Source organism: Melopsittacus undulatus, chromosome 9 (assembly GCF_012275295.1).
Source record: "Melopsittacus undulatus isolate bMelUnd1 chromosome 9, bMelUnd1.mat.Z, whole genome shotgun sequence".
Taxonomy (NCBI): Eukaryota; Metazoa; Chordata; class Aves; order Psittaciformes; family Psittaculidae; genus Melopsittacus; species Melopsittacus undulatus.
This window is the reverse complement of record NC_047535.1, coordinates 381,967-409,762: the sequence shown is the minus strand read 5'-3', so window position 1 is coordinate 409,762 and position 27,796 is coordinate 381,967. Positions and strand designations below refer to the sequence as shown.

Here is a 27,796-nt window from a genome sequence, read left to right as displayed (position 1 = left end):
TTGAATCTCTAAAGCTTAATTGGCTGAGCTGTGTGAGGATCGAATCCCACCTTCTGATTGGCTGAGCTGGTGAGGATCGAATCCCACCTTCTGATTGGCTGAGCTAGTGAGGATCATGTCCCCACCTTCTGATTGGCTGAGCTGGGTGAGGATTGAATCTCTGCACGTTAATTGGCTGAGCTGTGTGAGGATTGAATCCCCACCTTCTGATTGGCTGAGCTGGTGAGGATCGAATCCCACCTTCTGATTGGCTGAGCTGGGTGAGGATCGGGTCCCCACCTTCTGATTGGCTGAGCTGGCTGCGGCTTGACTCTGCACACGCTGATTGGCTGTGCTGGGTGACGTTCCTTGGGAGCGGCTCCGGGTTGGCTCAGGCTGCCCGGTGCTGGGGTCACCGTGAGCGGTGCGCCCCGTGCGGCCGGGTCCGCAGTGATGGGGTCAGTGATGGCCCCGGCAGTGCAGGGAACGGGGTCCGGGATCATCCCGGAGGTCTTCCCAACCGGAATGACCCTGGTGCCGCTGGGATCGGTGCGGCCGCGACGGGATCGTGTCTGCGCTTCCCCATTGGCTGAGGCTCCTGCAGCTCCCAGCTCCTCTCCTGATTGGCTGCGGCTGCTCCCGTCTCCGCCGCTGCCCGTGGCTGTGACGAGCCCGTTCCTGCCTCACGCCCTCCGGGGGTGCCGGGGCGGCCACGGCTGCGGCCTGGGGCGATGGTGGCTCCGGGGGCTGCATTCACCGGGCCTGGGCTGTGCCCTCCGGTCACAGCACGGCCCCGGGAGGCTGGAGGGCGCAGGTCCGGCGGGCACGGGCAGCTCGGAGGGGATGGAGAGGGTGATTGTCACCCAAGAACGCAGGAAAGAACCAAAGCGAAGCCGAGCAGCAGCTGCCAGACAAAGGGCTGCGGTTCCGTCTGTCCGGCTCCTCCTGCTTCCATGGAGATCACAATCTCCACCCTCCCTCCTCTCCAGCCCAATCTAGCGGTCTCCGAGTGCACCTTCATCCCAAGGGGTAGACCCTCGTCCTCCTCGCAGGGGGAGTCAGGGTGCTGCTCCCTGACCCTCGGTACAGCACGACCTGCCGCCCTCTCCCACCCACCGCAGCACCATCCGGCATCTGGGGGTGCCCAGCACCCCCAGCATCCCAAATCCCACTCACCCCTTTCTTGGGGGAGGCCGTTTCCAGTTGCTGTGACTCCCCCCTCTCAAGGTTTCTGGGATGCACATAATGGTTCCCATACTCCTATCCCCACTGATGCCCACCAGGTCCCCCTGGATGCAGAGTGATGCCCCAAGCATCCTTTTATGGGGGGATCCCCCCCAAAACCAAGGGGACAGGAGTCTCCAGTGGGACCACGGAAGGGATGGTTTGGCGGGGGCTCATCGGACACCCCCATCCCCATTACCGACAGCCGAGCCGCGCCCCGCAGCTTTGTTCCCCGCAGCCGGTACCGAGGGCGGACCCGGGGAGGGGGTGCGGGGTGCGGGAGGGGGTCCCGGTGCTCGGGGAGCCGGGAGGGGCACGGCGGGGAGATAAAGGGCGGCCGACGGGGCCGGGCGAGGAGGAGCCGCTGCTCCGCATCCCTCACGTCAGCCGCGGTCCCTCCCGCTTCCTTCCTGCGCACCCAGCGCCGGGCCCGCACCGCCGCCGCCCCGCGGAGCGCACGGTGAGTCCCGGCCGCGGAGCCCCCGTTCCAACCGGGGCGGGGGGGGGCAGAGCGGACACCCCCTCCCATCCCCTCCCCATCCCCTCCGGTCCGCGGCCCCGGAGCCGCCGCCTTCCCGTTCCCTTCCACCTCCTCCCGGGAGCGGAGCGGGGCGCGATGGCGGCGGGAGGGGCCGGACACGCACCCCGGGGGGGGGGTCCCGGTACCGGTGCCCGCCCCCTCCCCCTCCCCCCCGCCCCTCGCCAAGTTTCCCGTTCGCCGCTCGCAAAAGTTTCTCCGGGGCCGCGGGGACGGGGAAGTTGCGGGGGGGGGGGGGGGCGGGGGGGGCCCGACCGCGGGGCCGGTACCGGGAGACGGGGGAGCCCCCCCCGAACCGACCCCTCCCGTTTACCGGGGTACCGGAGGCCACGTGGGTATCAAACGGGGGGGGGGAGGCGCCGGCAGCACCTCGGGGTGCCCCCATCATCCTCGGCCTCTGCTGCTCCCCCTTCAGGGCTGGGACAGAGCCGGGGACCCCCCCTGGACCTCACCTCGAGTCCGGGGGCAGCTCCGAGGCAGTCCCACGGTGACCCCCACCCACAGCAGGGGGGGGTCCTGGGGGTCCCCACTGCCCTGTCCCCACCAGGCAGGGCCGTTACAGAGGCACCCTGAGAGCTCCCAGGGCTGGAGCCCCACAATGGCCCAATGGGGGATCTCAGGGAAGGGGCACAGCACCAGTGCTGGGCCCGGGACTGCTTTGTGTGCTGTGGTCCTGCTCGGGAAACTGTGTGTGCAGCTCCTGCAATCAACAGGATGCGCTGGTTACATTAGTTATCATTAATTAAGGAGTCAATCATTAGTAGTTCCCTTGCACACTGTGTGGGCAGGCAGGGCTGGGATGGGAGGGGAAGGCACATCCCTGAGCCTGACCTCCTGCCGGGTCTCAGGCTGGGTCCGGCAGTGGGTGAACTCACAGAGGCCCACACCATGGTCCCAAACCCGGCTCAGTGGGGTCTCCTCCAGCTGCTCGGAACCAGCCTGGTGGTGCCGGGTGTTCTGGTGGTGCCGCGTGTTCTGGTGGTGCCGCTGAGTGTTCTGGTGGTGCCGCTGTGTGTTCTGGTGGTGCCGCTGTGTGTTCTGGTGGTGCCGCGTGTTCTGGTGGTGCCGCGTGTTCTGGTGGTGCTGGTCTCAGCATGGTTGGTGCAGGTAGCCTGGGCTGGCTGCAGTTTAACAAGTGGGTCTGAGCTTGGAGACAGCCTCTCACCCTTGGCTTTCCCATGGGCTCTCCTCTCAGCATCCCCTTGGAGGACCCAGGGTACTCTGCTCCAGGCATGGAATGCAGGGTGGGTACCAGACCCCTGTGCATCCCCCTTGGTGAGAGCCAGCACCAGCACAGGCCACAGTCTGGTTGAGCGGGGCTCTGCTGCTGCAAAGGGCTTCCATGGATGCTCTCTTGAACAGCAATCCCATCCCTCTGAACTGGTAACTGAGACCACAATAACCTGAGTTCTGCTGCCCACCGGGACATGTCCCCAGTTGAACCCAGGAGCTGACTGGGGGGATCAGATGCAGGTACCTGCAGAAGAGGGATCTGGGGCATCTTCCCTGCCTCTGTTCTGGGTGACGTTGGCAGGGTTGGGTTTGACTCCAGTACTGTGTGTTCAGTTGGTTTCATTGGGCAGCATGTGAGGCATCCCAGACCCCATCCCAGGGTGTGCTTGGTGCAGTGTGGTTGGTGAAGGATGCTACTGGGATGTGCAAGGAGCCCTCGGGATGAGTCGTGGTCCCCACAGAGGTCCTTGAGCTGGACCCTGGGGCAGAGGACTGGGATCTGGCAATGAGCCCTTTCCCTTCGTCTCTGTCCCACGTCTTCCTGCCCCAGCCCTGTGCACAGCTCTCCTCCTGCTCCTGTGTCACGGTGGTGTTTGTGGTGGTGTTTGTGCCCTCAGGTGTGGGACAGGAATTCAGCCGGGAGAGATGCTCCTGCTGGAGCCGTTTCTGTGCCTTGGGGCTCTTCCTGTGGCTCTCCCTTCCCTGGCTTGGATGCAGGAGCAGGATCCTTCCCTGTGTCCCCAACAAACACAGGGGTTTCCCCTGAACTTTAAGGGGAGAACCAGAGTTTTAATTTCCCTGCTCTTTGCCCTCAGTCCTGCCCAGCAGGAGAGGGACAGGAACATATTTCTAATGACAACAAGGTGCAAGCATCATGTGTAAGACCTTTGGGATGCATGAGGCCTCTGTGGTGCCCTCATCCTGTCACCACCACCCGCTCCTCTGAACACGTGAACTGTGCTCTCCACAGAGTATCCAGGCTTTGGGACAGGAAAGGTGACTGTGGGGGTTGAGGCTTCTTGTTTGTTAAATCCTGGATCAGTGTGAACCTTCTCAAGTGGGAAGAAAACCTCATCTCCCACCCTTCCTTCCTTCCTTCCTTCCTTCTCCGGGCATGGCTCATTGCACAGCACAGGCCATGGCAGATGGGCAGTGTTCGGGTTGCTCCTTTGGGCAGGGCAAGGAAAAACTTGTGGGAAGTTCAGGTTGAAACTTCCTGAGGCTCATTCCTGGGATAAAAGGGATCAGAGGATGCTGAGCACCAGGGGCTGTACAGGATGCTGACCTGGAGCAAGGGCTGTGCTGCAGCCTGGGGACTGCTGGGAGCCTCCAGCAGCATCACAGTCCTACAGAGGGTTTAAAGCCTCAGTATGTTGGTTTTAACTTGCAGGTGGCAAAGTCCCTCCCCAGGCTGGGGAGAGGAAAACAGCACTGGGGCCGTGCCAGTCTGGGAGCAGGGAATGGGGAATGGGGCTGGCAGATGGGGCACAGGGGGAGCCTCAGGCTGCGGGATCCGGTGGCAGGGACCATGGAGTCCCTGAGCACGCAGGATGTGCTGGTGTGAGGATGAGGCTCCAGGAGGTGCAGGGCAGAGCATCCTGTGCTGCTCAGCACCCGCAGTGCTGGTGGGGAGGGATAAAGGGGGAGCCTGTGAGGTCCGGGTTTACCCAGAGGTGATGCTCAGGGAGTGAAGGGCACCGGATGGTGGGATTCCTGTGGGCAGCTGAGCAGTGACCCACGAAGGAGGGTAACCTGTAACTGTTCCTCACCTTCCAAGGCTATAAATGAACTGAATAAGTCATAAATCAGGTCTGAGTGTTGCTGAGGAGTGCTGGGATGCAGCCTGGAGGTGCTGATGGAGGGGGTGCTGCTCCCTAAGGACAGCAGGAGGGCTGGTGCCATGGGGATGCCACCAGGTGTTGAGGCAGAGGGTGGTTGGTCACAGCATGAGCAATGGGGAAGGGTCTGAGCCTCGCCTGGGGTGCAGCGGTTGGGGATGACGGTAGTGAGCATCCCTCTGATGCACTGTGTGAGCTGTGACGGGTGTGAGCAGACACGTTCCGATGGGGAATGTCTGATAATGGGGATCTGTAGGCTCTGGGACTCTGTGAGGGAGAAAAGCAACCTCAGTGCAATGTTTAAATGGCCCCTGGGATGAAATGAGAGAATTCAGTTAAAATCCAAACTCCTCTTCCATGTCCCTGTTCCTCTGCTCGTCCCACAGATCCCATCACATCAGGTCACTTCTCCCCTGCCCCTTCCCGGCTTCTGTGTCAAATCCCACATGCATTGGGTGCTCAGGGTCAGTCCCTGCCTCCCCCCTCAGCCTGTCCCCACTGCCCCATGCTGGGGCTGCCTCAGCACATCTCCCTGTGCTCACCACACTGCTCTCCCACCGCACCGTATGGCACCATGGCTCCGCTGCCGGCACCATGGCTCCGCTGCCGGCACCATGGCTCCGCTGCCAGCACCCACTGCGGCTCCAGTTCAATGCCCGGCACAGCCTGGACATGGATTTGGCCATGGTGCATCATGGGCAGCCTGGTCCTGCTTGTCTGGGATGGGGCAATGCAGCGCGTGGCAGGGGGACTGGGATCATCCAGGGCTGAGGTGCCTTTGGGATGAGTTAGTGAGTTGCAAGGATGGGTATTCCAGGGAGTGGGCTCCTGTTCCCAACCAGGATGTGAATCCATGAGGGTTATGAGAGTCTGCCCTCACAGAGGACTTTCTGCTCCCTAGTACTGACCCCTCAGCACTCTGAAATGGGGGAGTTGTGATATCAGACCCACAGCATCCCAGCCTGGTTTGGGTTGGAAGGGACCTCAAAGCTCCTCCAGCTCCAACCCCTTCCACTGGAGCAGCTGCTCCAATCCCTGTGTCCAACCTGGCCTTGAGCACTGCAGGGATGGGGCAGCCACAGCTTCTCTGGGCACCCTGTGCCAGCACCTCACAGGAGGAGAACACCTCTGTGCTCTGTGCAGGCACTGCTCAATCTGCCCCCCCCCCTGGTTCACCCCCAGCATGGCTCTGGAGCTGTTGTGGTGTCTGCCCCATGGCTGTTTGCAGGAGGCTCCTGCCCTTGCTCACTTCTCCCTTCCCCATCGGTGGCTCCAGGGGTGTTTGCTGAGGTTCTCCCTTGTTCAGCCTGTGCTTGTGAAGCCCATCAGGGTCAGTGCACATCTTGTCTGCAGAGTGAGTGATTTATGGGGCTTTGAGTGGTTTGGTTTCAGTTTATAATTACCAACAGGGGGGACACAAGCAAATTACTCCAACAGCTGAATATTTGGTGTATCTGTAGGACTTTCTTGCTGTGAGAGAGCACAAAGTACAGCACTTACATAGGCTGTGATGAACGTGGGGCTGAGGGGGAGCAGAGCAGACCCTGGGGCTGTCACAGCAAAGGCAAACGCCTGTGGCCAGCCCAGCCCTTGAGATCCATGTTAAACCAGTGATTGAGAAGAGTAAAAGGTACAAACATTCCTGGATCCTTGTGTCTGGGAGCCTGGACAGGCCAAGGGGAATGGCTTGAACCTGCCTGAGGGGAGACTGAGCTGAGCTCTGAGGCAGAAGCTGTTCCCTGGAGGTGCTGAGGCTCTGGCACAGGGTGCCCGGAGCAGTCACCAGGAGCATGTGGGACATGGAGCAGTGGCCCTGGGTCCAAAGGGGTTTTCCATATCTGTTACCTACTTCCCCGGCTGGAGCTGTACCCGTCACCATGTCACACTCTTCCCCTTGGTCAGGCTCAGCTCTGCACTGGAGGAGGTTTTGTTCCTTCCATGGCAAAGTTTGGTGTTTTGAACCAGACCCTTTGTGTTCCCGCTCCTCCGTGCTGGGGTTTGGGACCATTCCGATGCATGGGGCAGGGGCTGTGGATGGGGCTGGTGCTCGGGAGCCTGTTTGGAGCTCTGAGGAGGTGAAGGTGACGTGGGGTTCTGTGCACCCTCACGTGTGCAGGCAGGGGCCGGAGCAGCCTCACTGCAGCCCATGGCATTCCCTGGAGCTGTGCAGCCGTTCCCCAGTCCCACAGTGTGTGCCCCAGCTGCATGGAACAGGATCTGAAACCCTGCGCCCCACGGATCAGAAACCAGGGCACTGTTTGCAGCTGAGCGCTCGGGTTTGCTCCCAGGGTGATGGTGTGAGGCATCCCATAGGGTTTACTGGTGACACTGGAGCTGGGTCGTTCCCGGTGTCACCCCAAGCTCTGCTGGAGGCAGTTTCTTGTGGCACTGGGCTGGGAGTGCTGCTCCTCTGCCCCTCGAAGGCTTGTCAGGGATCTGTGCCCTATACCAGGAGCAAACTGCAGCCGGTGATGGTGATGGGATCTATGGCCCATGGGTGCTGGCTCACGTAGGAACGGGTTAACTGACCCTTCAGCCACAGTGACCGTGCTCCAGGCCTAGCAGAGCTGACAGGGATGCAGCACCTGCATTAAACTGTTCCCAAGGATAAGGGCAGCGATGCTCTGGGAAGTGAGACTGGCATCCTGCAGTGGGGGTCTTCCCTTGGCCCTGGCACCCTGAGAGGCTGCTTCACATCCCTTTGGGGTGTCACATCTCCCATTCACCACACGTTGGTTGGTTCTCCCCTTCCCCAAGCAGCTGGACAGGTTATGCTGTGAGGATGCTCCAGCTCCTGCTCTGTGCTGGCTCCTCTGACCTCCAGCCACGTTTATTGCTCTGCTTTGAGGCAGTTTATGATTAACTGGTGCCAGGGCAGCAGTGATGCTGCTGTTGGGCTCACACTGGGACATCTCTGTTGGTCCCATCAGGCCTCTCCTTGGCCACCACGTCTGAACCCGCTGCCATGTGCAGAGAGGTTTGAGGTCTGCAGGGTGAAGGGGCAGCCCTGGACCACCCTTGACCACAACCGGGTTGTGCATCCCTCCCAACCATCCCACATCCTTCCATGCAGGGTTTGGGGTTTGACCTACATCTGTGTCACTGGCTGCTCCCCACAGAGGGGATTCCTCCGACTCTTTGCTCCTGTCTTCCCTGGGTGCTGGGTTATCCTCTGGGAGCCCCGATGGTCGGGATGCTCCTTCCCAGAGCCGCATGTGTGAGTCCTGGGAGAGGTGCCTTTGGAAGGAGCTCCGCGTCCCTTCCAGGGAGTTAGCACAGAGCAGATTCATTCTGTGCTATGCTGAGAATTAACTCCCCTTTCTTCCTCTTCCCTCTGCCCCCGCTGGAAAGAGAGAGAATGCAGAAAAGAAGAAAGGATTTACATTGTGCTGGTGATTGGCACGGGCGCTGAATGAGAGGTCATTTCATCGCCTGTTCCTTTTCAAGCCCTCTTTTTTCATGCCCACTGTATTCAGGCTGGAGCATTCTTTCCTTTCAAAGCTTCTCTCTCTGTCTCTCTCTTCCCCCTCCTTTATTTTTCATCCCTTTTCTTTACTTTTGCTCTCTTTTCATTCTGGTTTTCCCCACCCCCTTGGGGCTCCAGTTTTTTCTTCCCTTTTTCCTCTATTCAGTTCCTTTTTCTCCCCTCGCATCGGTTTTGAATAGCTCTTCTATTTTCGGAGAGGAAAGGGACTCGGTGGCTGCGGAGCCGCTGCCGTGAGCAGGAACTTGAAAGTCTTCCTTCCCCTGTTTATTTCACTTAAAAGCAGCAAACTGTTTTCCAAGGGAGAGGAAGGTTTCAGTGCGGAGCCTTTGAAGGGAGCTGGGACAGCACAGGGCTGCCTGGGGGGGGAATTGTCGCTGCTCCTTCCCATACCACGGACACTGCTGGTCCCAAACACCCCCTTAAAGCATGGGGAGGTCTGTAGGTGCTCGTGCTGTGAGAGTGGGATCCAGGCAGCCCCTTGACCCCTGCTCACCCTACACCTTTGGCCACCAGTTATAGACTGGTTTGTGTTGGAGGGACCTTAAAGCTCCTCCAGCTCCAACCCCTTCCACTGGAGCAGCTGCTCCAAGCCCCTGTGTCCAACCTGGCCTTGAGCACTGCCAGGGATGGGGCAGCCACAGCTTCTCTGGGCACCCTGTGCCAGCGCCTCAGCACCCTCACAGGGAACAGCTTCTGCCTCAGCTCATCATCCCTGGGGTCACACTGAAGCCAGGTCATGGGGAGCTTCTCATGAGCCAGCCCCTCAAGTCCTTCTCCTCAGGCTGCTCCATTCGTCCTCTTCCCAGCCTGTGTCTGTGCTGGGCATTGCCCTGACCCAGGGGCAGGATCTTGCACTTGGCTTTGTTGAACTCCTGAGGCTCACACGGTCCCTGTGGGTCCCATCCCTTCCCTCTGGTGTGCTCACACCACACAGCTCAGCAGGACAAGGCTGGTCCAGAGCTGCTGCTCCCCAGGTGCAGTTCAGTGCCAGCTCCAATGCCCTGCTTGGACAGCAGTGCTGATGGATCAGCTCAGAGCCTTGGAGATGTTGCTGTGCCACTGAGCAAAGCTCCAGGACCTCCGCAGGGGTCTGACAGGATCCTCCCTGCAGTGCTGCTTTGGGCATTAACATCCTCTCTCGGATGTTTCTCCATCCCATGGCTCCAGTGTTTGCTTTGGCTCAGTCCATCCCTGCACAGCAGCTTCCTGGCGCAGGCCATGCACGTGTGGCAATGAACCCACTCGGATGGGTGCCTGCTGAGCTGCCCACCACAACACAGGAGTCCTGGGAAGTGATCCAGGCTTCCCTGCTCCTTCCAACCATCCCAGCCCCCGGCAGAGCCTGTGATCCCCAGGCAGCTCAGGCTTCCATGGCCAAACCACTGCAGTCAGGTCTCTAATGTTCAGCAGTGCCCTTTCCCCATCACCTTTAGCCCGAGGCAGACTGGGGAGGCCGTGCTGGAGCACAGTGATGGGTATGGGCATGGGCATGGGCATGGGCATGGGCCCTGTCCGTGCGGGTGGGCTGTGGGCTGTGGGGCTGGCACTTCAGGAAGTGGATTGTTTTCTTTGTAAAGTGAGATTCAAATACTTGTAACCCCCGAGATAGAGAAGATGTTGGAGGAGATGAAAAGGGAGAGGAAAGGAAAGGGAGCAGAGGATGGGGGTTTGGGATAGAGGGAGATGAGGAGATAGATGAAAGAGAAAGGAGGAAGATAAGAGGGAGAGAGGGGACAGATCTCCAGCGCGAGATGGGCGTTGCCAGGGAAACGGGAAGAATGAGGGAGCGACGGAGGGATAGAGGATGCTGGGGGCAGGGAGGGATGAAGGCTCCACTTGGTGCAGGAGGAGAGCGGTTCCCACGGGATGGGGAGCGGGATGTCCCGTGTTGGTGGGTGCTGCCCCCCGGGGGTGCTGGGGATGGTGGCTCTGCAGTGAGCAGCTGAATCCGCTCACCTGGAGCTCCCCTGCCCTTGCAGTGAGGACACAGGCACCCGCTCCCGGTTGAGCCCATGGGTCTTCTGGAGGGCTGGTGAAGCAGGAGCCTTCCCTGCGCTCAGCCTCGGTACTGGTGTTCCCTTCCAGATGTGGCTGCTGCGTGGCAAAGATAATGAAAGGCAGTGGGTGATGGTGAGGCCATGGGGGCAGAGCAGTGAGCGGCTCACAGGGAGCGTGGCACCGAGGTGTTGTGTGGCTGTGATGGCAGTGCCAGAGCTCAGCTGTGGATACCTGAGGCTGTGCCAGCCCATGTGTCGCATGTGCCAGCACCAGGCTGGTACTCAGTGGGCAAGGACAGCCAAGCATCCCAAACCAGAGCACTGAGCAAAGCGGTGCCCAATTCCCATGTGTGGAGCAAGGGTTCCCCCATGGAAATTGGGTGTCAGGTCAGGATGAATCCTGGTATCATTTAAACTGAAACTTAAACAGTGGAGCCTGAGCTGAGCTCTGAGGCAGAAGCTGTTCCCTGTGAGGGTGCTGAGGTGCTGGCACAGGGTGCCCAGAGCAGCTGTGGCTGCCCCATCCCTGGCAGTGCTCAAGGCCAGGTTGGACACAGGGGCTTGGAGCAACTGCTCCAGTGGAAGGGGTTGGAGCTGGAGGAGCTTTAAGGTCCTTTCCAACCCAAACCACTCTGGAGTTCTGTCTCATGCAGCAGATTAGGTTGTGTCACAGCCTCAGTCACTTCACCCCGAACCACTTCACATGATACACGTGCTATGGTGCACATCCTCCCTTGCCAGCATAGCCAGAGCTGAAGGGAGCAGTTCTGCTTTCTGATCAGCTCACAAGTAGGTTTCCCCTTTGTTCTAGAGGGGCCATTAACAAGAGTTTCCCCTCAGAAATGGAGGTGGTCTCTGATGTGGATTGGGTGGATTTAAGAGCAGTTTGGGTTTCTCTCACAACACGGAGCTCATTGGGCAGCAGCCCCCAGCCCCTTGCATCAGTTCCTGCTTCTCAGACCTCCAGCCTGGTTCACCTGTGTGAACACACTGCGGTGGTGTTGGCTCTGCCATGGGCTGGTGCAGGACAAACATCCTGGCTCAGATTTAGGGACCATTTTAGTTGTGATTTTCAAGAAAAGCCTATTTTTGTGTTTAAAATGTTGGTGGAACTTTAAGGAGCTTCATGTGCAAACGGCAAAACCGGAGATGAAAAACTGATGCTTCTTTTATTAAATTTAAATGAAAGCTGCTTTTAAGCAAGGAAGAAACATAAAATCAAAGCTATCTCCCAAGTATTGCACGTATGTCGACCACCATTTCAGATAGAAATGGCTGGAAAGCTTTAATGCCTCCTACCCCTACAAGGCCACCCCATGGACTCAACTGCACCTGATCCTGTTCAGCCTCATTTATGCTCAGGTTTGACCCTGGTGCACCGCAGGCTTTGTCTGTGCACTGAGAGCTGCAGGCAGCTTGTGGCAGAGGGTCCCACAATGGGGGTCCTGCAGTGGGGGTCCTGTAACCCCAGGGCTCACCACTGCAGCAGTTCAAAGCCAAGGAGTACGGGGGTGCTCTGTGCCCCCCATGCTCTGCTCACAGCATTGCTTTTGTTTCTGTGGGGACACATCCCTGAGGTCCTGTCAGGTGCTGTGGAGTTTGTCCTACAGCCATAATGCTGGGGACGGGCACGGGGTGAGGTGGAGATAAACCACTGCCAGTACCAGTGGGTCCTGGCACGTACCTCGGATGGAGCACAGAGCACAGCGAGGAGGCTCCTGCAGCCCTGGCCGAGGGGTCCCTACTCCTCAGGAAGGTAGAGCACAAACCCTATGGGGCTGGGGGGCCCTTGGTGTCCTCTCCTGCAGGGGGATGTGTGGTGTGGACACTGCTCACCTGGTGTAGAGAGCAGGGAAGGAAGTGGAGCCTGCTGGAATGGAAGGGTCTGCAGGAGGTGAAGCCTCAGCAGTGGCAGAGGCTGTGGACCCTTAGAGGAGGTATCAGCAGGATGATGCACTGTGAGAGCAGAGGGGTCTGCTCTGGTCCCCCCCTCAGATCTCGGTCGTTGCAGCAAACCCTGTGTGTGTGCACCAAGGTTATCCCGACCCAGCTGTGCTGTGTTGGGGCTGCTCCAGTCAGGATTATTGCCAGGAGCCCCATTCCCAGCACCGGTGTCTGCTGTGGCTCAGCTCGGAGCAGCCGGTGGTGCAGGTGTGTGGATGGGTGAAACCAAGGGAGTGAAAGCAGCGAAGGGAAAAGTGTCCGGGATGGGTGGCTCGGTCTGATGCAGGGCTGGGAAACACGGAAGCGGGCAGGAAACGTACTGGGGGGGAAGAGGCCGCTGGGCAAAGGGCTATGGAGGGGGGGACCTGTCTGGTGTGAGAGGCTCCAGGTGAGAGGGGTTAGAGGGGGGCGAGAGGTAAGTAGCAGTCGAGCCCCATGAGGAGATGAGAGCCATGTAAATGAGCTTGTGATGGTTGGGAGGGGCTGGTGAGGGGCTGGTGAGGAGCTGGTGATGGCTCCGGTGATGGCTCCGGTGATGGCTCCGGTGATGGCTCCAGGGCGGCGGCCGGGCGGGGTGCTCAGGGTGTGCCGGGGCAAGCGGGGAGCGGAGATTGCGGCAGAACTGAAACCGGGTGGGAGGAGAACAGAGAGGGAACCCGTTTCCCAACCCCAAGGAGCAGGATGGGACCTGCTGCTGGTCCTGCCTCTGAGCACCGGACACACGGAGCAGGGCAGCAGGAGCTCCGCACGTCCGGCTTCCGACGGGATGCACCGGGAGCGCTGGTGGAGCTCTGCGTGCGGGCGAGTGAGTGTCCCCAGCAGCAAAGGAGCTGGAGAGCCCCTGAGCTGAGGGTTTGGTTGGAGCCCAGAGGAGGGTCCGTACCCAGCGGTGGTGCATGGGCAGGGATGGGTGGGTTTGGTGAGTGAAGACCTGCGAGGAGCCAGGGCCGGAGCACGGAGGGGGAGGAGTGGCTCTTGCGGCAGCAATTCCTCAAAATGGGATCTTAGTGTTGTACAGAGCGAGGCAGAGACAGACTTTGCCCAGGGAGGGGGCAGTGGAGGGGAGGGGGGGCCGGAGGCATCAGGACCTCACGGAGCTGCCCCGCTGTCGGCAGGGACCGGGGTGCTGAGGAAGGGATTTGGGGCAGCAGCAGGGTTATTTTTGCCCAGGATTCTTGCCCCGGAAGGGCTGTGAATTGGTGACAAATGGGCTGCTGATGCTGGTCCTTGCTCAAGGAGATGATGTGTTGATTGGGGCCTTATCGAGGCAATGCAGACCTCATGGGGCTGCTTTTCCACACAGGATGGAATTCACTTGTTAGAGCATCCTGGAGACCCAGCCTGGTGCTCTGGCACTGCAGCAATGCTGGAACTGTTGTGCCAAGATGGGCTGATGGAATCCTGAATGACCGGACAAGGGGAATGGCTTGAACCTGACAGAACAGGGGAGACTGAGCTGAGCTCTGAGGCAGAAGCTGTTCCCTGGGAGGGTGCTGAGGCGCTGGCACAGGGTGCCCAGAGAAGCTGTGGCTGCCCCATCCCTGGCAGTGCTCAAGGCCAGGTTGGACACAGGGGCTTGGAGCAGCTGCTCCAGTGGAAGGGGTTGGAGCTGGAGGAGCTTTAAGGTCCCTTCCCACCAGTCTGATTCTTTCTCTGATTCCCACCCATCTGTGCAGCAGGGACAGCAGAGACCCCAGTGCTGGGGGTGCTGGTGTGTGTCCTAGGGGAGCCTGAAGCCTGTGACCCAACCTCCATTGCAGTGTGTTGGGAAGCAGCATTTCCAGACAGCTGTACAGGCCCTGGGGAGGCAGAACAGGGAAGTGAGAGTGGGAAGTGAAACGGGAGCATCATCCTGGTGCCACTTCCCCTGTGGTGCCTGTGCAGCAGCTCCTCAAGCCCTTGGGCCCTGCACTCACAGGAACTGTGCAGGGGATGGTGCAACACGAGGCCTTTGGCTCAGCCCTAAGCAGGAATCCACCACTTGCTTCCTTCTGCTTTACATGCTGCTCTGTTAGTGCCATGAGTTACTGGTGGCCTTGGCAGTGCTGGGTGATGGTTGGACTTGATCTTAAAGATCTTTTCCAGTGCGGTTGATTCAATGATTCTTAAAGCATCCTGGTGCTGTTGCTGCAGCATATGTGTGTGAGTCCATCAGCTTCCTCATTCACCTCATGGTGCTTGGGGCAGAGGCCTGGAGCTGTGCTGGGGAGTCCCCTTGGTACTGCTGTAGATGGAGGAGAGCAGCCGGGTCCCATCCTGTGTCCCATCTCCCGTCCTGGTTGCTGCCAGCTGGCTGCGGTGCTGGCTGGGTCCTGTGCTGCCCTTGGCTGTCCTTGCATGGCACTGGGTAGCACCTGCCCTGGCAGGATTGATTGGAGCGCCTGTTCCAGCCAGGATCAGTGTGTTTATTGTTCTATGTGGTTGTTGGGAAAAGGGAGATCTGGGCTGAGACATTGTGTGCATGGAACCAGAAACTGCCCGAACCAGGAGGGAGACAGGGACCTTCACCTGCTGCGGGTGATGGCATCGGTCAGCCCAGGCCCCGGGGCCCTCCTGGCACAGGGATCCTGGTGCTGGCAGCCACCTCCTCAGACACTTCCTCCTCTTCCTCCCCCCACCTCCCTCCTCCACTTCTTGCTTTGTTTCGCTGCCTCCGCACTTCCCCTCCCCCTTTTCCTCCCCATCCTCTTCCTCCTCTCTCCCCCCATCCTCCTCCTCCTCCCCGTCCCTCAGGGTTTCTCCCTGTCTCAGCCCCGGGGGGATCCCCAGCCCATGCTCCCCATGGCCTGGTGGAAGCAGGCAGCTGCCTGCACTCTGCCTGCGGTGCTGTGCCTGCAGCCCTCGTCCCGCAGCCGTACCCAGCCTGGCTCTGGGACACGGTGCGTGTGCTCCGGGCTGGTGCCATAGTAGGGTTTGGAGCTGATTCCTGCTTTACCTCCCCCATAGGATCTCTCTTTGTTGTAGCTGCAGAAATAATCACATTCAGGAGAACACCGGCTGTGTGTGGGGCTGGATGGTGGGACAGCATCCCCGAGGTGCCTGCATCAGTGCTGCCCTGCTCCCCTCTGCCCTGCAGCTCCGACATGCTTTGCTATTCCGGATTCCCGGGTAGTTTATAGTGGGAATTCCTTGGATTGCTGGCTGGCTGCAGACTGGTGCTGGTGGGAGGGAGTGAGACACCAGCAGCTCTTCTGTGTGTGCAGGGGGGCCTGGAGGCTGTTACAGGGTTTGAACTGACCACGCATCCCTCTCCTGACCAGTTTGGGCTCTGGTTTCTCGAGCTCCCTGTGCCCTTCCCTGCTGCTCCCTGCTCCCCTACGGACCATGGGGTGGAACAGCACGTGTGGCTTTTTGCTGTCCCCACACTGCATGAATGGCGCCCAGGGCCGTGCTGGGGTTTGTGGTGCTGCCAACACCTGTGTTGGTTTGGGGTCTGTGGTCGGTGGTGAGGAAGGAGGTGATGGGTAGAATGGAGCAGCATCCCCACTAACCCCATGTGTGTCCCTCCCAGCCATGACAGCGTAGGCAGGCGGTGAGCCATGGATCGCTTCACGGAGTGCGGGACGCAGACGGACGCGGTGGTGGTGCTGTCCCTGGCACAGGCCGCGGTCCTGGGCTTGGTGTCGGACAATGAGCTGCTCGGTGCCACCGTCAGCCCCGCTGGCTTCTTCCCGGCGCTGGGTGAGGAGCTGCTGGACACAGGGGAGCCCGAGGGTGAGGGTCCTGTGGCCGCGGATGGGCAGGAGGAGGATGCCCTGGAGCCAGGGTCCCCCCTGGAGAAGCAGGCACGGAGGAGGAAGCGGCCTCCGGTGAGGCTGGTGCCCAAGGTCAAGAGCGAGCAGGCGGAGGATGAGGCTGCACGAGAGGAGCCGGTGGTTGCAGAGGAGGAGGAGGAGGAGGAAGGCAGGCAGCAGCAGCAGCAGCATCAGCAGCAGCATCAGCAGCAGCAGCAGCAGCAGCAGCAGCAGCAGCAGCAGCACAGCCGTCGGGCCCCGCAGCAGGACCCCAGCCTGGAGCACACGGTGCAGAGCAGTGCAGTGAAGATGATAGACCTGGGTTCCCTCGGCAGGAAGCCGCGGCGGCTGCGGCACCTGCGCCGGCACCTCGAGCTGCAGGGCTCCAAGCGCCGCATCGGGGCCGGTACAACCGATGGTGCCGCGTCCCCCGGTGAGGCACCCGCATCCCCCGAGCCCGTGAAGAGCGAGCCTGGCTGCGGGTGGCAGGAGCCTGGTGAGCTGGAGCCGTCCGGAGCCACCAGCGAGCGCAACAAGAAGGCGCAGCTGGACCGGCTGGACATCAACGTGCAGATCGATGACTCCTACCTGGTGGAGGCCGGTGACCGGCAGAAGCGCTGGCAGTGCCGCATGTGCGAGAAGTCCTACACCTCCAAGTACAACCTGGTGACCCACATCCTGGGCCACAACGGCATCAAGCCGCACTCGTGCCCGCACTGCAGCAAGCTCTTCAAGCAGCCCAGCCACCTGCAGACCCACCTGCTGACCCACCAGGGCACGCGGCCCCACAAGTGTGGGGTGTGCAGCAAGGCCTTCACCCAGACCAGCCACCTCAAGCGGCACATGCTGCTGCACAGCGACATCAAACCCTACAGCTGCCGCTTCTGCGGCCGCGGCTTCGCCTACCCCAGCGAGCTGAAGGCGCACGAGGTGAAGCACGAGAGCGGGCGCTGCCATGTCTGCGTGGAGTGCGGGCTGGACTTCTCCACGCTCACCCAGCTGAAGCGCCACCTCTCCACGCACCAGGGCCCCACGCTCTACCAGTGCCTGGAGTGCAGCAAGTCCTTCCACTACCGCAGCCAGCTGCAGAACCACATGCTCAAGCACCAGAACGTGCGGCCCTTCGTCTGCACCGAGTGCGGGATGGAGTTCAGCCAGATCCACCACCTCAAGCAGCACTCCCTCACACACAAGGTAGGGATGGGGCACCCAGGGGTGCTGCCTGGGAGGGGATGTGCCAGCTCTGGATGTGGGTGCTGGAGGTGTCCATGCACCCTGGGAGATGGGTGCTGCAGGTGGCAGAGGCACCCCTGGTTCATTCTCTCAGGGACACTGATAGGCAGTGAATGAGCATCACTGTGGGTAAGGATGGGCCCTGGTGCCTGCAGCCCCCAGCTCCTTCCCTGCTCTTGCTCACAGCACTGGCTCAATAGTGGCCGCAAGGACTCCTCCAGGGTGGGTGAGACTGTGTCTGGGGTGAGGCAGGAGGCAGGGTCCTGCCCTAGGGAGTCGGCCATGGGATGGCCCCAAGCTCAGTGGTGCCCTCTGTGCCTGCAGAAGGGGAGGGAGAGGGAGAGGGCAGCAGGAGATGCTCTGGGGAAGCTGTGGATGAGGTGATGAGGGTAAATCCGCCCCCAGCTCCGGGGGTCCAGCCCCTTGGCAGTCACAGAACCAGGGCATGGCAGATGCTTTGGCTTCAGCACTCACCCCCTTCCACCTCCTGCCACAGGCAGACACCATCCCCAGAGCTCAGCTTAGTGTGAGGCCGTCCTTGGGGAGCACAGTCCCTGCTCCGCACCGTGCCCAGCTCCAATGGGGTCTGTGCACTGACCCCATAGCTCTGCCCATGGCTCTCCCACCCTTTGCAGGGCGTGAAGGAGTTCAAGTGCGAGGTGTGCGGGCGCGAGTTCACCCTGCAGGCCAACATGAAGCGGCACATGCTGATCCACACCAGCGTCCGCCCCTACCAGTGTCACATCTGCTTCAAGACCTTCGTGCAGAAGCAGACGCTCAAGACCCACATGATTGTGCACTCACCGGTGAAGCCATTCAAGTGCAAGGTACGGGGGGGCCGGGAGCCCCAGCAGGACCCCAGTGTGGTACCTGGTGCTCTGTGCAGGAGGAGCCCCGGGGGGCTGAGCACTCGCAGGGAAGCAGCAGCTTTGTGATGCCTCCCTCTGTCCGCTGGGGCTAACAGCTCCTGAGCCTGCTCCGCACAGCGGCACCGGTGATGGAGGCGGATAACGGAGCCTCTCCCTGCTGAGCACTAGGGGTGCTGGAGTCCCAGCAGCACAGAGCACCCCGGGCCCCGCTCTGCTGCGGACGGAGCAGCCCCGTTACTGTTGGTGGGGCACTGGGTGCCGCAGGGTCGGGTCCTGGTGGTGCCGCAGGGTCAGGTCCTGGTGGGTGCCGGTGCATGGGGAGCTCTCGGTGATGGCAGCGCTGCCCGCAGGTCTGCGGGAAGTCCTTCAACCGCATGTACAACCTGCTGGGACACATGCACCTGCATGCGGGGAGCAAGCCCTTCAAGTGCCCCTACTGCTCCAGCAAGTTCAACCTGAAGGGCAACCTCAGCCGGCACATGAAGGTCAAGCACGGGGTGATGGACATCAGCCTGGACAGCCAAGGTAGGTGCAGGCTGTGGCCAGGGCTGTGGTTCTGTCAGCTGCGGCTGCTCTGATGGGTGGGTTTTGGCAGCCTCATGTCTGTCACCCAAAGGCTACCCCCTGTGCTGCCAGCACCGCATGGTGACAACAATGTGTCCCCAGCCACACACCCGTCCTTTGTAGAAAGGTAGTGAATGGGATCAGGAGTAAGGTGAATAATTAACCTCATTAATAAGTTAATAAATAGCTCCTGAAGGAGCCACTGAGGGTTCAGCATCTCCCGACAGGATGGTGCCCTCGTGACACTGTCATGATGGTTTTGATGGAGGGTTGCAGGGTGGGAGGGTAAATCCTGCTGCTCTCACCCCTTCTGTCCCCTCGGTACCTGCCCAGGGACCCTGAGCAGGGATGGGAGATGCTGCAGCCTCAGGAGCACCAGCACAGGTCCTGTGGCAGCCGCCGTGCAGCGCAGCCACCCCTGCTTCATGGCACAGAGCTGGAGACTGGCTCTGGCTGCTCCATCCCATTGGTTTCCCAGCAGCTTGATGCCAGCCTCGAGTGTGCCCTGGGGGACCCGGCAGGAACCCCCATTCCTGCCAGTGCAGGGGTGCAGGGACTGGGGCTGCACTGGGAGGATGCCTCCCTGTCCCTGTTGGGTGGGTGCTGCGGACCCCTGTATGTAACACAGTGAGCACACCAATGCCAGCTCTCTGCTCCGGCACTGCTCTGCCATCAGCCCATCCCTGCTGGGTGCATGGCTGGGGATCCTGAGCCAAGATCCCTGCACCAGTGCCCTGCTTGAGCAGAGCTGTGGCTCCTGGGGACCTCTGGGCTCTAACCCAAGTCCATCATCGGTGTCCCTGTGCTGAATCCTAGATCCCATGATGGAGCTGGCTGGGGCCGACCACACGGAGCTGGATGGGCAACAGGAGATGGATGACTTCGAGGAGGAGAACTCTTATGGCTATGGGGGGGTGGGCAACCCTCCGGACGAGCACACCCTGACGGAGCAGGCCATGAAGGAGATGGCATACTACAACATGTTGTAGCGCAGGAGCAGGCTGCCGGGGCTGTGTGGATGCTGTGTGCTAAGCGGAGGTGAAGCACCGACCAGACCCGCACCAACCACCCCTGGAGGGAGGGCTCCGGCTGGGGTTGGTGAGGGATTGAACAGCACTGTCCAAAGCCTTTGCTGGTGGCAGCTGCCATGGGCACAATGGGTGCAGGGGGGGCTCAGCCCTGGTCTGCTGCTGCTGGAGCTCTCACCACTGGGGGGGGTCCTGCCTGGAGCGGTTATGGCAAATGCCTCCAGCTCTGCCCTTGCTTTGCCCTGCTCCTGCCCTGGCTCCTGCGCACCAGGCTGAGCCAGGACCAGCCCCAGCCCCGGCACACGCTGAGCCGCAGGCAGGGCAAGGCGCATCCGGACAATGCCGTGTTACTGATTCTACCTCCTGGCGCTGCCCCACGGCCGTGTGGGGCTGCAGCCCCAGCCCTGAGCTCGCGGGGGGCAGGAGGGGCCGTGGGTCTGGCTGCAGGCCGTGGGGCAGGTTCGGTGCCGCGGTGCCGGCTGTGGCGATGCCCCCGAGCAATGAGCCTGGCTGGAAAGTAATTTATTTTTGTCAGACGTGCCCGTGGTTGGGTTCAACTTTCACCATGTTCAGTTCCCTTCAACCAATGTGCTTTGTAAACCTGTGTGCCGAGTGTGGTCTGTGCCGGGGGGCTGTGCACCGGAGCCGCACCAGAGCCCTGCTCGGAGCCCCCTGCGCTGTGCTGGGGCTCAGGGCATGGCAGTGCCTGGGGAGCCCTGGGGATAGAGGGTCCATCCTCTGCTCTGGTTGTGGGGGAAGGAGGAGCTGGGGCTGGGAGCACTGTCCTGGCTTCCCACACTCTCTGCCATGGGGTCCTAGGGGAAGGGTCTGGGACCCCCAAGCTGATCCCTGCACACGTTGCCAGCAGCTGCACAGGTCCAGGTCCCACCGTCCCCACATGGAGCATCCTCCACCCATCCCCTAAGGGCCCAGCCTGGCTCTGGAAGGTGCCACATCCCAGTCCCAGTGCTCCCAGTAGGGCAGGGGCCCCCAGCCTTACCATCACCTTGGGAAGGATGGAGGTGGCCACAGCAGTGCCCAGCCTGGACCCTTTGTGCAGTGTGGTTGTGTCCCAACCATTGCCCCCTCAGCCCCATTACCATAAACCTCCCACATGTGTCCCCCCTGCAAGGGGGTGCCGGGTGACTGCAGCACCACAGCACCAGGCCAGGGGTTCTCATGGTGATGGCAGAGCTGGCACCAGTGGACACCAGTCCCATTCAGCCCCCAGTGCACACCCCTGCTGTGTTCTGGCTGGTTTCCATCTCGGTTTGAGGAGCTGTTTGCCAACAGATCTCATACCTGTGGGTTCCGGAGCCACCGCACCCCTGCCCGTGCCGTGGGGTGAGGTGTTTAATGGCTGCTGGCACGGGGGGTACATGAGTCAGTGTGGGCCCCCTGGTCCTACACATCCCTGCTAGAAAAGCTTTATGAACACTCCTAAGAAAACTGCTTACAGAAAGGGCTGAGCTGTCCCTGTGCTGTGGGGCCAGGCTGGAGGTGCCGGCTCCATCCCTGCCGCGGCAATGGGGCCCATGGCTCCGGTCCCTACTTCTTGCCCAGGGCCTTGTCCAGGTTGTTCTTGATGGTGTCCAGGAAGTCGGTGGTGTTCACAAAGTGCTCGTTGAGCTTCACACTGCAGGGTACGGACAGGGCATGGAGGGACCCATGGCTGCGGGTCCCTGCCTGTGCCCACTGCTGGCAGCACAGCCCAGGCCATGAGCTGCACCAGACCCAAGACCCTGGCAATGGGCACCCATGTCCACCCTGCACAGCCCCACACGTACTTGGCCAGGCCGTGGATGCAGCCGGCGAGGTCCTTTGTCATCGTCCCACTCTCCACTGTCTCCACACAGACTCTCTCCAGTGTCTGGGCGAACCTGGTGATGGCAGCATCACACGTACGGCTCCGGCACAGCCGGCACCTCACCAGCACCGTGTGCCACAGACCCACAGCCCCAGTGTGCCACAGACCCACAGTCCCAGTGTGCCACATCCCATTGCACTCACTTGATCAGCTCAGGGTTACCATCCAGCTTCCCCCTGTGCTCCAGGCCGCGGGTCCAGGCGAAGATGCTGGCGATGGGGTTAGTGCTGGTTGGTCGTCCCTGCACAGAGAGAGCACTCAGCACCCGGTGTGGGCAGCATGGCACCGGCAGCACCCGCAGGTGTGCCATACACCCACCTTCTGGTGCTCCCGGTAGTGCCGGGTGACGGTGCCATGAGCTGCCTCAGCCTCGATGGTCTTCCCATCCGGACACACCAGCACCGAGGTCATGAGCCCCAGAGACCCAAAGCCTGCAGGAGACGGGGTCAGAGCAGCCCTGCAGGGTGACTGCCCCCCCCCAACCTGCCCCACAGCGCCCACCTTGGGCCAGGATGTCTGACTGCACGTCCCCATCGTAGTTCTTGCAGGCCCAGACGAAGCCCCCGGAGGACTTGAGGACCTGAGCCACCATGTCATCAATGAGCCGGTGCTCGTACCAGATCTGCAGCTTGTCGAACTCGGTCTTGTAGTGCCTGGGGGTGCAGGGTTGTCAGCCCCATTGCCCCCCATTTCCAACCCCATTGCCCCCCCCATTGACCCCCATTTGCCCCCCCATTTCCAACCCCATTGCCCCTCCCATTGACCCCCATTGCCAGCCTGAGCCCCTCCATGCCCATACTTGTCGAAGATCTCCTGGAAGATGTCTTTGAAGCGGCCATCGTAGGCCTTGAGGATGGTGTTCTTGGTGCTCAGGTAGAGAGGCCACTTCTTCTGGATGGCATATTGGAAACAGCTGTGGGCAAAGCCCGAGATGGACTGCAAGGGAAGTGCATGGGCACCCGTGGGACCCTGAGCCTGGCACGGACCCCACAGGGACCCCACAGGGACCCCACAGGGACCCCACAGGGACCCCACTGCTCCATCACCTCATCCGTGTTGTACATGCCCATGCCCACGCCGCCGCCAGGGAAGCTGAACACCTCCCACTCCCTGGCCCCACTGCCGTCCTTGGGGGTGAAGATCATCCTGAACGTCCCGGACTTGTCCACCACGAAGTCAGTGGCTTTGTACTGCAGAGAGCAGAGTGTGGGGCAGGGCAGAGTGTGGGGCAGGGCAGAGTGTGGGGCAGGGCAGAGTGTGGGGCAGGGCAGAGTGTGGGGCAGGGTCTGTGGGGAGCCCCCGGACCCCCCGTGCCCCACAGCACTCACCTGGTCACCGTGGGCATGCCGGCCGATGGTGATGGGTTTGGTCCAGCCGGGCACCAGGCGCGGGATGTTCCTGCACACGATGGGCTCCCGGAACACTGTCCCCCCCAGGATGTTCCGGATGGTTCCATTGGGGCTCTTCCACATCTGCTTCAGCTTGAACTCTGGGGTGCACTGAGGTGAGACCCCCCAACGGACCCCCACCAGCCACAGACCCTGTACCCCCCCCGGCTCCTCCATGCTGGGAGCTGGTGCCAGACTCTGCTGCCAGCCAAGGAGAGGCACAGACAGCGGCTCAGCAGCTCTGTCCCAGCCCCACAGCACCCTCTGTCCCAGCCCCACAGCACCCTCTGTCCCAGCCCCACAGCAGCTCTGTCCCAGCCCCACAGCAGCTCTGTCCCAGCCCCACAGCATCCTGGGGGGGGGGGCACAGCACTGAGCACAGGGCCCCCAGCCCACTCCAGACCCTGCCCCTCACCCCTGCCCACCTTCCACCCGGGCCTCATCCGGTGTGATGGTCGCACACTTGACAGCCACACTGTACTTCTTGGTGGCCAGAGCCGAGTCAATGGTGACCTGATCGTCTGTCCTGTCCCGATGCGGCAGCCCCAGGTCAAAGTACTTCAGCTGCACATCCACGTTGGGCAGGATGAGCTTGGGGGGCAGAGAGTGTCAGAGCCAGGGCATGGAGCCGGGTGTGCAGGGAGCAGCATCACAGCACAGCACCATGGCACAGCACAGCACCATGGCACAGCACAGCACCATGGTACAGCACAGCACCATGGCACAGCACAGCACCATGGCACAGCACAGCACCATGGTACAGCACCATGGCACAGCACAGCACCATGGTACAGCACCATGGCACAGCACAGCACCATGGTACAGCACAGCACCATGGTACAGCACAGCACCATAGCACAGCACAGCACCATGGCACAGCACAGCACCATGGTACAGCACAGCACCATGGCACAGCACAGCACCATGGTACAGCACAGCACCATGGTACAGCACAGCACCAAGACACAGCACAGCACCATGGCACAGTACAGCACCATGGTACAGCACAGCACCATGGTACAGCACAGCACCAAGACACAGCACAGCACCATGGTACAGCACAGCACCAAGACACAGCACAGCACCATGGCACAGTACAGCACCATGGTACAGCACAGCACCATGGTACAGCACAGCACCAAGACACAGCACAGCACCATGGTACAGCACAGCACCAAGACACAGCACAGCACCATGGCACAGCACAGCACCAAGGCACAGCACAGCACCATGGTACAGCACAGCACCATGGCACAGCACAGCACCATGGCACAGCACAGCACCATAGCACAGCACAGCACCATGGCACAGCACAGCACCATGGTACAGCACAGCACCATGGCACAGCACAGCACCATGGTACAGCACAGCACCATGGTACAGCACAGCACCATGGTACAGCACAGTCAGCCCCAGACCTGGCCCCAACTCCAGCCCCCGCCCGGGACTTCCCAGGTCCCAAAGTATGTAGGGCCGAGTGCAGCACCTGCTGCCTGCAGACAAAGGACAGGACACAGGGAGGGGAGGGCAGCAGGGGGGGCAGGCAGGGGGGGGCAGGCAGGGGGGCAGGCAGGGGGGGCAGGCAGGGGGGCAGGCAGGGGGGGCAGGCAGGGGGGCAGGCAGGGGGGGGCAGGCAGGGGGACAGGCAGGGGGGGCAGGCAGGGGGGGGGGCAGGGGGCTCTGCACATCAGCTGTCCTGGACCCGTTACCTTGTCCTTGATAAAGGCCCAGATGATTCTGGTCATCTCATCCCCGTCCATCTCCACCACCGGGTTTGCCACCTTGATCCGTCTGTCGGCATCTGGGACCAAGAGGTGGCACATGAGAGGTGACACCCGGACCCACAGCTCTGCACCCCAGCCCCACAGCTCTGGACCCAGCCCCACAGCTCTGGACCCCAGCCCCACAGCTCTGCACCCGGACCCACAGCTCTGGACCCAGCCCCACAGCTCTGCACCCCAGCCCCACAGCTCTGCACCCAGCCCCACAGCTCTGCTCCAGGTGCAACGTCCTGGGGCACCATGAGACCCGGGCTGGGCCATGGTACGAGCTGGGAGCAAAGCCCCACGTGAGACCAGCACTGGGGGGGACCGTGAGCAAACCCCCTTAGAACGGGACCCGGCGGCCGCTGGGGTGTAAAACCAGCAGCAAACCCTCCGGCTGCCAACCCAGTATGGGACCAGTACAGCTGGGACGGGACCTGGATGCTGCAGAGCTCAACGTGGGACAGGGACCGGGCGCAAACCCTTCCGGGGGCCACACCGCACAGAGGCCGGGTGGAAACTTCCACATGGGACTGGGGACAAAGCCCTTTGGGGCCCGAACCCGGTGGCACAAAACAAACCAGGACCAAACTGGGTACGAACTGGGCTGCAAAACCCGTCGTAGAACCGGGACTGGGAACAAACCCCCCCCAGGACGTGCTGTGAGCAGGGTACGGACCCCAGAACCGGCCGGGACCGGGAGAACCCGCCCCGGACCGGCTGTAAGCAGGATACAACCCCAATCACACCCCCAATAGGTGTAAGCAGGATACAACCCCAATCACACCCCCAATAGGTGTAAGCAGGATACAACCCCAATCACACCCCAAAACCCCCAACCCAACCGACCTCAGTGCAACCCCTTCCGTGGGTCGCGACTGCTGCACCCCCCCTCGGAACGGTCAACACTGAGGGTCCCCCCATCTCTAAGCTCCCCCCCGACTTCCCCATAGACTCACAGTGCCGGCGCTGCCCCACGGAAGCAATGGGGAGGGGGCAGCGGAGCAAGCGGCTCAGCACCGGGGCAGCACGGAGGTAACGGGCGGCCATAGCGGGGCGCGACGGGGCGGACACGGAGGCAGTGGGGAAGCGGGGACCCGATTGCTCCGCCCCGGGGCGGTCCCTGCCCGGGTTCCCCCCCCCGTAGGACCCCGCGAGGGCCCGAAGGGGCCCTCGCGGGGTCCTACGGGGGGGGGAACCCAGGGCCTTTGTTTCACCCCATATCCCACCCCCCCATCCATCAAACACCCGAGGGGGTGATGCCCTCCATCAGCTTTGTCCTTAGGGTGAGATGTGCGCCCCTTTGTGGGCATCGCACCCTACAACTGTGTGTGGGTATGAGGAGTAGGAGGGTTTGTGGTAGCGAAGGGAGATGGTTGTTCTGGGTACAACCGAGGAACACTGTTGATGGTGGATCAGGGGTTGGAGCGACCTTAGGTTTTCCTTACATAGAAGTGAGTGTGACTACACGATGGCAGCTCATGGCTTAGGGCTGATGGGCTCAGCAGGGGGGGTGGCTGCTCCCATTGCCCCACGGGGACCTTCACCCGACCCCTATAAGGGGGAAACGCACCCCATGGGCACCCCAACAACAGCCTGTGTGCCAGGAGATGTGCCAGGGTGGCCCAGAGCCTGCTCAGCCCCAGGCCTCTGCCCTGGCCAAGCCAACGGCTTATTTTTAGGCACAGGGGCCGGGCAGATGCCTCTGCGGGAGGAGGAACCTAGCGCAGGCTGTGGGGCCGGGGGGGGCAGCACCCATTCTGCCTGGCTTTAACATTAACCAGAGCAGCAGCCTGCGGCGGTGCCAGCGCGGGGGGGGCACCCGGTGCTCTATGGGGCGTCCCCATTGCCTTCCCCGTGACCCTCCCAGCACCGGCTGCCCCCCGGTGACCGCAGCGCCCGCAGGACCGGGTCACACCGGCGGCCATGGGGCACCGGCCCAGAGCCGCCTCCCTCCCGGGCCGTGGGGCTGCGGGTCCGGCAGTGGGGGGCCACAGGGGGGTCCGGCTGATGGATGCTGCTCGGAGCCACCAGCTGTGGTCTGCTTCCCACAGGGAAGTGCAGGGACAACAGGGACTGTGGGACCCCCACTAACACCCCCTGCCCGCACCCCCGGGCACAGGCAGCTGCCTGCAGCAGAGCCAGTGGCTTGGCCAAGCGCTGCGGGTGCGGCACAAGGAGCGGGGGCACAGCAGCTCTGTGGACATGGCCCCGTGGGGCTGGGCTACCAACGGGCTGGTGGCCCAGGCAAGTGGGCAGCAGTGGGGATGGGACAAGGGAAGGGAACTGCACGTGGCACAGGCAGGGGGAAGGATGCTGCAGGACACGGGGTGCGGGGCCACAACCGGATGGTCCTGCTGGGCCCTCTGCCTGCCCCACTGCGGGGTGCTGTGGGGCAGCAGTCACCCGAAGGTGCCCAGATGTCACCACAGCGATGCCTGGAGCCATGCTCTGGGTGTCCCACAGCCAGGACACCACTGAGCCCCTCTCACCCCAGCGGGGACCCCACTGTGGTCCCCCTGCCCCACAGCCGTGCTGAGCCCCATGGCCGTGCTGAACCCATCACTGCGGGGGGGCAGCACCAGCATCACCCCCCCCCGGCCGCACACCGGGACCCCCCGGGAGTGCCAAGGCCTCACCCCAGAACCGGGACCGACCCCCCCGAGCCCGGACCACCCCCCCCGGCAGGCGGGGCCCCGGTGCCGGTGCGGGGGGGGGGGGGCGGGCGGGGCGGCCCCTTTGTTGTGAGCGGAGGGCGGAGCCAGCGGAGCCGCCGGAGCCGCCCCGGGCCCGACCCCCGGAGCCGGCCCCGCCGCCGAGCGGTGAGCAGCGGGGGTCCGACGGGGGGGGGGGCACCGGGACGGGGGGTGCGTGTGTGCGGGCACGGCTCTGGGGGGGTCCCTGTGCCGCCGGTGCGGGGTGCATGGGGGGTGCATGGGGGGTGCGGGGTCTGTGGGGTGTGCAGGGCTGTGGGGCGGAGGGCCTGGGTGTGCGTGTGTGTGTGTGTGGGGAGCGTGTGTGTGTGTGTGTGTGTGTGTGTGCATGTGTGTGTGTATGTGTGTGTGTGCATGTGTGTGTGTGTGTGCATGTGTGTGTGTGTGTGCATGTGT

The 27,796-nt window shown here is 61.9% G+C and overlaps 2 protein-coding genes across 2 annotated transcripts; one reads left to right on the top strand and one right to left on the bottom strand.

Moving 5' to 3' along the window:
• The first annotated feature begins 1,599 nt into the window (after positions 1-1,599).
• On the top strand, positions 1,600-20,268 carry ZNF710 (zinc finger protein 710). The gene is made up of 5 exons (XM_034066229.1): positions 1,600-1,663; positions 15,752-17,168; positions 17,843-18,034; positions 18,427-18,601; positions 19,457-20,268. Exons 2-5 carry the CDS (start codon positions 15,780-15,782, stop codon positions 19,627-19,629), a joined length of 1,929 nt encoding a protein of 642 aa, XP_033922120.1. The 5' UTR covers positions 1,600-1,663; positions 15,752-15,779; the 3' UTR covers positions 19,630-20,268.
• A 705-nt stretch (positions 20,269-20,973) lies between these two features.
• IDH2 (isocitrate dehydrogenase (NADP(+)) 2) lies at positions 20,974-25,773 on the bottom strand. Its single transcript, XM_034066230.1, has 11 exons — positions 25,646-25,773; positions 24,633-24,724; positions 23,349-23,514; positions 22,864-23,024; positions 22,582-22,725; positions 22,335-22,471; positions 22,037-22,188; positions 21,854-21,966; positions 21,679-21,776; positions 21,456-21,548; positions 20,974-21,304 (listed from the first exon to the last, which is right to left on the bottom strand). The coding sequence occupies exons 1-11, from the start codon at positions 25,734-25,736 to the stop codon at positions 21,217-21,219; spliced, it is 1,335 nt and encodes a 444-aa protein (XP_033922121.1). The 5' UTR covers positions 25,737-25,773; the 3' UTR covers positions 20,974-21,216.
• Between the last annotated feature and the right edge of the window lie 2,023 nt (positions 25,774-27,796).

Excerpts from the sequence above, each read along its gene's own strand:
- ZNF710 (XM_034066229.1), top strand. The coding sequence starts at position 15,780 with ATGGATCGCTTCACGGAGTGCGGGACGCAGACGGACGCGGTGGTGGTG. Across the intron at positions 17,169-17,842 it reads AGCACTCCCTCACACACAAG|GGCGTGAAGGAGTTCAAGTG; the intron begins GTAGGGATGGGG and ends CACCCTTTGCAG. Across the intron at positions 18,035-18,426 it reads TGAAGCCATTCAAGTGCAAG|GTCTGCGGGAAGTCCTTCAA; the intron begins GTACGGGGGGGC and ends CGCTGCCCGCAG.
- IDH2 (XM_034066230.1), bottom strand. The coding sequence starts at position 25,736 with ATGGCCGCCCGTTACCTCCGTGCTGCCCCGGTGCTGAGCCGCTTGCTC. Across the intron at positions 24,725-25,645 it reads CGTGGGGCAGCGCCGGCACT|ATGCCGACAGACGGATCAAG; the intron begins GTGAGTCTATGG and ends TCTTGGTCCCAG. Across the intron at positions 23,515-24,632 it reads GGGCCTTTATCAAGGACAAG|CTCATCCTGCCCAACGTGGA; the intron begins GTAACGGGTCCA and ends CTGCCCCCCAAG.